This window comes from Solea senegalensis, unplaced genomic scaffold, assembly GCF_019176455.1.
Source record: "Solea senegalensis isolate Sse05_10M unplaced genomic scaffold, IFAPA_SoseM_1 scf7180000017816, whole genome shotgun sequence".
In the NCBI taxonomy this organism is placed as follows: domain Eukaryota; kingdom Metazoa; phylum Chordata; class Actinopteri; order Pleuronectiformes; family Soleidae; genus Solea; species Solea senegalensis.
Window position 1 is genome coordinate 1 of NW_025322532.1, and position 8719 is coordinate 8719.

At 38.8% G+C, this 8719-nt stretch overlaps 2 protein-coding genes across 3 annotated transcripts; one reads left to right on the top strand and one right to left on the bottom strand.

The window, feature by feature from the left end:
* Positions 1-1822: 1822 nt before the first annotated feature.
* On the top strand, positions 1823-2680 carry mrpl49 (mitochondrial ribosomal protein L49). Its single transcript, XM_044019003.1, has one exon. It carries the CDS (start codon positions 1852-1854, stop codon positions 2386-2388), a length of 537 nt encoding a protein of 178 aa, XP_043874938.1. The 5' UTR covers positions 1823-1851; the 3' UTR covers positions 2389-2680.
* Positions 2681-4073: 1393 nt separating this feature from the next.
* haus7 (HAUS augmin-like complex, subunit 7) lies at positions 4074-8303 on the bottom strand. 2 transcript variants are annotated; one of them, XM_044019002.1, is made up of 10 exons: positions 8247-8264; positions 7809-8043; positions 7522-7637; positions 7332-7417; positions 6737-6798; positions 6441-6631; positions 5891-6002; positions 5587-5799; positions 4882-4993; positions 4074-4412 (listed from the first exon to the last, which is right to left on the bottom strand). In XM_044019002.1, exons 3-10 carry the CDS (start codon positions 7584-7586, stop codon positions 4351-4353), a joined length of 903 nt encoding a protein of 300 aa, XP_043874937.1. In that variant the 5' UTR covers positions 7587-7637; positions 7809-8043; positions 8247-8264; the 3' UTR covers positions 4074-4350. The 2 variants fall into 2 exon arrangements, with proteins under 2 accessions (XP_043874937.1, XP_043874936.1); XM_044019001.1 differs by lacking the exon at positions 7809-8043 and having other exon boundaries at positions 8247-8303.
* Between the last annotated feature and the right edge of the window lie 416 nt (positions 8304-8719).

Below are 8719 nucleotides of genomic sequence, written 5' to 3' on the forward strand. Positions count from 1 at the left end.
TAGTTTTAGTATCCCTTCCAAAATGTGACAAAAACGTCATAGTTTAGTATGTCGTCCAAAATGTGACAAAAATGTCATAGTCTAGTATGTCGTCCAAAATGTGACAAAAATGTCATAGTTTAGTACGTCGTCCAAAATTTGACAAAAATGTCATAGTTTAGTATGTCATCCAAAATTTGACAAAAATGTCATAGTTTAGTATGATGTCCAAAATTTGACAAAAATTAGACAAAAATGTAACAAAAAAATGTAACAAACATGTAACAGTTTAGAATTTCAGCAGGGGGTTATACCATTTTATTTCATATTTTTTTCCAAAACTTTTCCTAAAAAAAGACAAAACAAATTGACAGATGTCCACTCCCTGGACTGTTGACCACACAGTTGGGTCCAGGTGTCCAGTAACTGCTGCTTAAAAATGATGAGCACATTAATGAGACTTCTTTGTTATTAATGTGTTCACATCATTTTTACATTGTTGCCAAGTGAAAACTGTGGACAGGGTCAAAGTGGCAACATTCAATCAATAAATACACCATCAAATAATGACTCAAATGTGTCTCACATTCATTCACATTAGAATTAAATACATAAATGTCTCATTATTAAATGTGTTATTCATTCATTAAAATACCAAATTCATTATTTTATTTAATGGTGTATTTATTGATTGAATGTTGCCACTTTGACTCAACCACAGTTTTCACCTGTTAACAATGTAAAACGATGTGAACACATGAATCAGAGGCTCTGTTGACAAGTGCTGTTAACGTCCGTGTGAGGGGATGAATTCACAGGTGAAAGAGTGATGGTTTGGTCCATAAAATGTCCTAAAATGTCGACAAGGGTTTTTTTAAATGTGGAAATGAAGATTGTTTTTGTCCAGAAAGCAAAAATGATTGAGTTTGAATGATTTCTCTGTTTTTATGGAGCAAAGAAAAGAGAAAATGTCAACATTTAAGAAACTGGAAAATCACAAAGTTTGATTTAATTCTTTAAAAAACAAAAGATGTTCTCGCATTTGAGACACAGAGTATTACTATTATTTTTTTTATTTTTACAAATAAACTTCATTAAAAATGAACTAAATAAATGAACATTTCAGTCCTCACTTTCACTAGCACTGTTTTGTCAGTGTATTGCAATATATGATTTCTCAATTATCGTGATAAATCGCATCATGGTGTGTCTGATGATTTCTTTTTAAACTATAAAACAAGCAACTATTACTGCATAATTAAACCATTACTAAATGAATTGTCAAATACTTTAATAATCGATGAATTGTTTGTTTTTTATTACAAATGTTGAACATTTTCCGCTTTCCTTGTTCCTTTTAATAAAGAAAGAATTCAAACCAAATCATTTTTGGTTTGTGGAAGAAAAAAACAAAACATTTGAGAATCATCATTTCCAGGTGAAGAGAAATGAAAGGTGTGTGTTTACGTGTGGAGCAGTGACGTCACATTAGCATTAGCAGTCGCAGGTGTAATCTGAACACCTGTGATCGGATCCCTCAGCTCGGATGTGAACAGAGCGTCAACAGAACATCTAAGAAATGTGCGGATCATTTTTAAGCAGCAGTTACCACACCTGTCCACACCTGTCCACACCTGCTGCTCCTCGTCCTCCTCCAGCTCCTCCTGGTCCTGGTCCGGCAGCTCATGTATGCATTTTTGGCAACATAATACAATAAACACATTTATATTGACAAGAAAGAAAGAAAGAAAAATAAAGAAAAAAAAGTAAGAAATACCAATTTAACGTTTTAATATTTCAACGGAGCTGCCTCGCGCCTACAGGAAGTCATTTACTATTTCCGGGTCGGGTGCTCAGGCTGCTACACACAACATGGCCGCCTGCCTCGCCCTCACGTCCGCCGCGCTGCGGAGGTCGCTGCCCGGAGTTTTCAGGCTCCACGGCCGGACATCGGTGGCTCCTGTCACCGCTGTCGGGCTCAGGTTCGTCTGTGACGCCGCTCGACAAGTTAAAACGCCGGGGATAATCGAGTCCACGGAGGAGTATAGGTTCGTGGAGCGGCTCATCCCGCCCACTCGCGTCCCCACTCCGCCTAAACACACCGGTCCGCCTCCGTCTGGCTGGACTCCTCCAGCGGAGTCACCGCCGCCTCTGCCCTACATGATCCGCCGCTCTCGCATGCACAACGTCCCCGTGTACACCGACGTGACCCACGGCAGCCGCAGGACGACGCTGGTGCGGAGAGTGGAGAGGGACATTTGGGCTCTGGAGAAGGACGTGAAGCACTTTCTGATGGAGGTGACGGGGAAGGAGCTGCCCACACAGGTCAACGAGGTTACCATGACCCTCAGGGTCAAAGGTCACTATGACAAGGAGCTGAAGGAATGGTTGGTCAGTAAAGGCTTCTGAGCTGTGGGGACATGGAGAAGAGACTCAGCGTCTGCTGGACAGTCTTGTCCTTTCACCTGTGTCCCACTGAACTGAACTCTGTATGAAGAGACAGTGTTTGATTTCGAGCCTCTTTACTGAACTTCTGAACTTCCACCAGAGAGATGATGAAGCTGTGGTATTAACATGACATTAAAAGGATGTTTGTTCTTTTATGTAAAGAAAACAACAATTAATATCATCACAAGATCGTCTTTCTTCCACCTTTTTGTCCAAAGTTCTCTCTGAATTAAAGGTATAACGTATTAATTAACTAATTGTTTTAATTTATTTGGTTATAGATAAACTTTTAGTCTCTAGGTTGCAATTCCTCCTATTGCAGTGATACAACGGGTAAGAATAATTATTATTAAGTATTCATCAACTTTAATCTGTTTTATATGTATTATTTAAAGCTACCCTGATTATTTTGCTATTTTTATTATAAGTATAATAATTAATTTTATTAATACAAAATAATAATTGACATTGACTGTTTATCTGCCAACTTTTACGAATTAGAATTTTTGTTCTCATGAAGTTTATAAAGTCACTCAAATAACATTTTCTCCATACACAAGTTATGGAATAGTTTTGTGTATTTAATATTAACATTCATAAACTAAAATGTAGATTGGAAAGAGTAAGAATTAGTGACATCTAACAGTGAGACTGCAGATTAACAAATTGAGGTCTCATTTGCAAACGTTTGTGCATCTACTTGAGTTGTTTTTACAATCCAATCCAACTTTATTTATAAAGCACATTTCAAACAGTTGCACCCAAGTGTTGTATGCACATAGTATGCTCATAAAATAGACATAAAAACATACAATAAAACAACACACATGTGAGAAACACCCACAAAATTAGTAAAACAACATGAACAAAAGCTCAACTCACTACTGACACTAAAGTTCCTGCAGTTAACCCAAGTAAACCAAGGCAATGTGAGTGAATAGTATAATACATCACAATCTTTCACGCATTACGCTTTAAAAAGGTTCTTCAGCACACGATGTAATGCTGCTGTATTAGTCAAAAACTTTACATACCAAAATGGATGTTCTTTAAAAACATGCTCTGGCTGACTTTGGCCCTTTTAGGGCATGACGGCCTCCAAAAAAGCACTTAAAAACCGTCCTACACATTTTACACTTTACACACCTTTAAACTGATACTAAACAATGTAGAAGCAACGATATTGGATTTCGAATGCTTAACTTCCTCCTTACTGAACTAAAATAGTTGATTCATAATTCATAAGAGTAGTTTTTAGAAAAGTGTTTCCCACTCAAATCAATCTTAAAAATATTAACAGAAATGGTAGTAGCGGTGGTTGGATTTAAAAGAGACAGAAAAAGAAAAAAATAGAGCACGTTTGGCTGCTAAAAGATTGGATTTATTAAATTGGAAGATTCATAAAAAGCAACGTTTCTCAGTCTCGGCTTGGTATTGAGCAAATGGCTGATGGATTACCACCTGCATTTAATACTGACAGCTACTGAGCAGGTCTATATGAGGCTGTTTCAATTTAAAACACATGGAATTAAACGTGTGATGCATTGATACATCATCTAATAATGGCTAATAAGTGTTTATATATATATTATGTGCCACGTTGTTCACTGACATCATATATATCTCGTTTAAAAAGACAAGGGGAGTTTAAAAAATACTTTGATTTATTAAGATTTCAAAGGACAACACAAGTTAAGGCAAATGTTAATTTCTGGTAATATAAATTAGTCCATCAGCTGTAAACCACCTATCTCTGCACTGACTTTGTTGAGATGAGAGACGCTGTGCAGGAAGTGTGTCGCTCTCACTGGTCAACATTCGTCTGACATTCTTGACAACAACATCAAGGACACATGAGACCGCCTTCAGTATTACCGAGTTGTTCTGAGTGTTTTACGGCCCGATGGTCTCAGCTCCTGTCCATCACGACCGAATCAGGGAAAGAAACTCTCGATTTCGCTTTGTAAGTTCTGTCAGTTGGTTCTCTGAAAAAAAAAAAGGAAAATAAATTGAAGACGAAGCGTCTTTGCTGGTTCCTGGAGCTCAAAGATGTCCTGAAATTCCCTCAAAGTTGTTCCAGAGATAATACATACACGCACACACATATATATACACACATACATAAACTCTGAATATATGGAATGAAACTGTGTGTGTATATATATATATATACATATATATATACATATATATATACATATATATATATATATACACACATATATATATATACATATACATATATATACATACATACATATATATATATATACATACATATATACATATATATATACATACATACATATATATATACATATACATATGTATACACATATACATATACATATACATACATATATATATATATATATATACACACACATATTAGAGTGGGCACATGTACACGCAGCACACGCAAACAAACGTCCTCCACCAACAGTCAGAACTTACGTAGCGTGTGCTTGTCTCCTCTCCTCCAGTATCGAGGCTGCGTTTGTAGCAAGTTCACTTCCTCCTTCATGGAGGCAGAAGCTTCCAATACTTCATTCAGCATTTCCAACTCCTAACAAACGAGACGGATCATAGGTTGGGCTTCGTCTGTCGTGTGGGTGTGTGTGTGTGCAGTATGTCAGCACCCAAAAAGAGACGGTGATGATGTATGAGACTGACACAGAGTCAGAGAACCAGCCTGAGACTCCACTCCATAAAAGGAAAAACAGATTTTTAGCCACTTTAGCCAAATAAGATCTATGTCAGTTAAAGTGTACAGTAACTTAAGAATATGTCTGATGATAATGATCTAGCAGCTTTTTCTAGTTAGACAGTCATTTTCAACTGGGTAAAACATTTTTACTCCTTTGAAATCCACTCATTGCTTCTTGCACCAAACCCCATAGAGAAAAACACTTTTGTAGTGGATATACGGCATATAAACACGTATCATATAGATTACACCACTGAGCAGTTTACAAATCAAAACTCACAAAATTCCAGATTCCAGTTGAAAACACTGAGATAAGACAGTCCATACTTATGTTGTTGTAGATTTTATAAAGTGAGCCTCTTGTTAAATGTGTGAAGTCTGTTTTTCTTGACTGGCCGCCGTCACTTTCACTGAGAATGTGCCCGCACCTCATACAACAACCTTTTAATTACCGTGTTGCAGGCCAGCAGCAGTCGGTGCACTCTCTGGAAGACATCGGTCTCTGTGCTGAAGCTGGGAGGTTCTCTGTTGCAGTAAGACCTCAAATCGGTCTGATAAACGTGGCTGAAAGTAGCCATCAGCTGCTGGAGGTCGCCCGCCGCCACGCGCAATGAGCTGGGGGAGAAAACGCCAGGACTCTCCTCCTTTACTTTCAGGAACTCGCACTGAGGAGAAAACAGAAGCTGCTACGATCACGGACTTCAGGCAGCAACGGCGATCAAATGTTGAGGTTGAAGGATCTATAAAAACACAAACCTCAGACTGTAGCTGCTCCAGTGCTGACTGAGTCACTTGAAGGAGGGCGGCAACATCAGTATCCTCTTCTTTGCTCGGCGTATCAGAGGATTTGGTACCTTTGCATAATGCCCTGTGAGGTGAGGAGAAGCAGGAAGAGGTTGGAGGGAGCTACGATATCTGTATTGGTGTGGTTTTTAAAATGAGATCGGAAATCAGCAAACAAGCCCAGATCCGTCGATAGGAGTGATGATTAAAACATTGAGCAGAATATGCTGCTACCTCCCTGACGGCTGTGCTTGCCCCTTTTTTTTTCATGTGTATTTACTTGCAGAATGAAGATAATCTATACATCGGTATCAGTTATTGGCCCGGGCACTCCCGATATATTGGATATTGGCTAAAGTCGAGCATCTCTAGTTTGTAACTCAGGAGTCCTGGAGAAAGAGGACAAACTCCGAACTCATATATGAGAAAAAGAGGCAAATATCGCCTCGATGAATCAGTCTACAGACGACATACTGTACGTATGTATGTGTGTGTTTTGACAGGATAATCAGAGACACTGTACTTGATGTGTGCAGGCCAGGGGTCGAATGTCGGTTCGAGCATTTGCGTGAGGTGAGGCAGATTCTCTGCGGTGAAGAGTTCGTTCAGTAGCAGCTCTCCGTCCACTCTCTGACCTGCAGAATTCTTCTCGCCTGGGAGCAGCGACACAAGCTGCTCCAGGAACCGAAGCTGGCGACAGGGACTCACGTCACCCTGGATACACGGTGTGACAAAGAAAACAGAACCAAAAGATTTGACACTAGTGTTTACCGTGGTAATGTATTTGTGTTTAAAAGGATTATTACGTCACCCGCTCACCCTGACCAGGTCCAGGTCCCCTGCTTTGCACAGCATCAGCTCCTGCCCAAACAAGGCCAATTCTGTTCATACAAAACACACAATACCACGGTAACATTAGTGATCAGTGTAAACTACGAGCGGGAATCTCTGCGCGCCACATAACTTGATTATCAAATTGATTAGGAAAATGTTTATTGACGTTTAAAATCAAGCGAGAAGGAGCTTATTTTCAAAAAAGATTTCCATTCAAACTATGTTCTTTTTGCAAGCAGCAATCTAGACTATTTCCTCTAATAATAGAGTACTTGTGTGGTCCAGAAAATGTCCAGAAAAAAACCTGGAAATGATGACGTTTTCAAATGTCTCAAAATGATTCAGTTTTAATGATTTCTTTGTTATATGGAGCAAAGAAACGAAGAAAATATTCACATTTATGAAGCTGAAAAATCAGAGAACTTGTATTAATTATTGAAAAAAGTAAAAAGCTCTAATCCTAATACTGCATTTATTCATGGACGTTCAAGGAAGAATTGTACTGCATCAATCAAGTATTTCCCCCACTGTAATGTCTCTTATACATATACCACACAACACACTGTGTTGGATAGTTTACCTTTATAAATGTCACCTTTCATCAGAACATTCACGTCTCTGGATCTGACCGACGTCGCCTTGGAAGTGGTGAAATGTGGGTTGATACTGTAAAGTGTAGGACAGACAGGTGAGAGGTGTTTTGTTTTTTTACTTCAATGCAGGTTATGAAGGATGAGCGGCGACGTGATGTTGGATGGAGTGTATCCCACCTGCTGCAGATCCACGTCAATATGTCGGTGCGGTGCTGAGAGGGAGTGCACAGCAGCTGCAGCATGCTGTCTTCTTCCTCCAAGTACAGACCTTCCACCAGTGGACAAGATGCAACCTCAACAAGGAACAAACACACACACAATCCTAAATACTGTGTCCACGGTATTTGCATTATTTAAATCTGAAAGAGTGAATTTCCAGAGCTTCATGACAGTAAAACTTCAAACCAAAAACAATCTATCAGGGATGTCCTGATACAACGTGTGTCACTATGGTAACCACTCACCAAAGTCCATAGAGAAAACCAGCGAGTTCACATCGATCACAGGAGTTGTTGATCCACTGTTGCCTTCATCAGGAAGTTAAAACGTGTTGTTTCTGTGACGTCAGTGTTTGAAACACTTCGTCCAGACTTACATAAGTGACACAATGAACCAGCACTTCCTGTTTCCGCGTGGATTTTCTCTATGGGACTTGGTGCGGGAGAACAGATACTGAGACGCTCACGTAACCGAGAGAAACTATAATTAAATGACAATTAAATGACAATGTTGACTACATTAACGACAGAACGCTGTTTATGGTTTTCAACACCATATTAAAAACGGCGAAGTTTATCGTTACGCGCTGTCACATTAACATACTGTGAAAGTGTAACATTTAAGAGATAATAACATTCATTTGCAGTAATAGTGGACTAACTGCATGTTATTTAAAATATTACCTGTAAAGCATCATAAACAAGTCGCGCGAGCTCCTTCTCTTTCAGACCAGCCGCCTTCTTCTTCTTCTTCTTCATCATCATCATCGTCCTTTGTAATAAGTGCAATAGCGCCACCTTCTGCTCCGGAGTGTGGATGGCACGTTGCCCTTTAATGTGCTATTTTGGCTCTGCTTCTTTAAGAAATGTAAACAAAATATGACTTTATGTTATTTCGGAGGATTAATAAGTGAGCTCTTCTTCCACACATACTCTGTTTGTGATATTTATGACACTGTATAAGTGTGTGTAACTTGGCAGTACTCACATAAACCTGTTTGATTATTATTTTTGGATGTGCTGTTGACATTGGAACGACCTGATTTGATTCTACTATAGACTATTTTTTTTTAATTCCTTTATTTTGTACAATCTTGTATATATAAGTATTGTAAAGGGGGTACTTGATTAAAAGTACAATTATCTCCTCAGGTCCT

Bases quoted from the DNA above. Each gene is read 5' to 3' on its own strand.
- mrpl49 (XM_044019003.1), top strand. From the start codon at position 1,852: ATGGCCGCCTGCCTCGCCCTCACGTCCGCCGCGCTGCGGAGGTCGCTG.
- haus7 (XM_044019001.1), bottom strand. From the start codon at position 7,586: ATGCTGCAGCTGCTGTGCACTCCCTCTCAGCACCGCACCGACATATTG. The intron at 6,003-6,440 runs GTACAGTGTCTC...CTCACCTCACAG, and splicing joins CCCTGGCCTGCACACATCAA to GGCATTATGCAAAGGTACCA. The intron at 4,994-5,586 runs GTAATTAAAAGG...CTCGTTTGTTAG, and splicing joins TGCTGCTGGCCTGCAACACG to GAGTTGGAAATGCTGAATGA.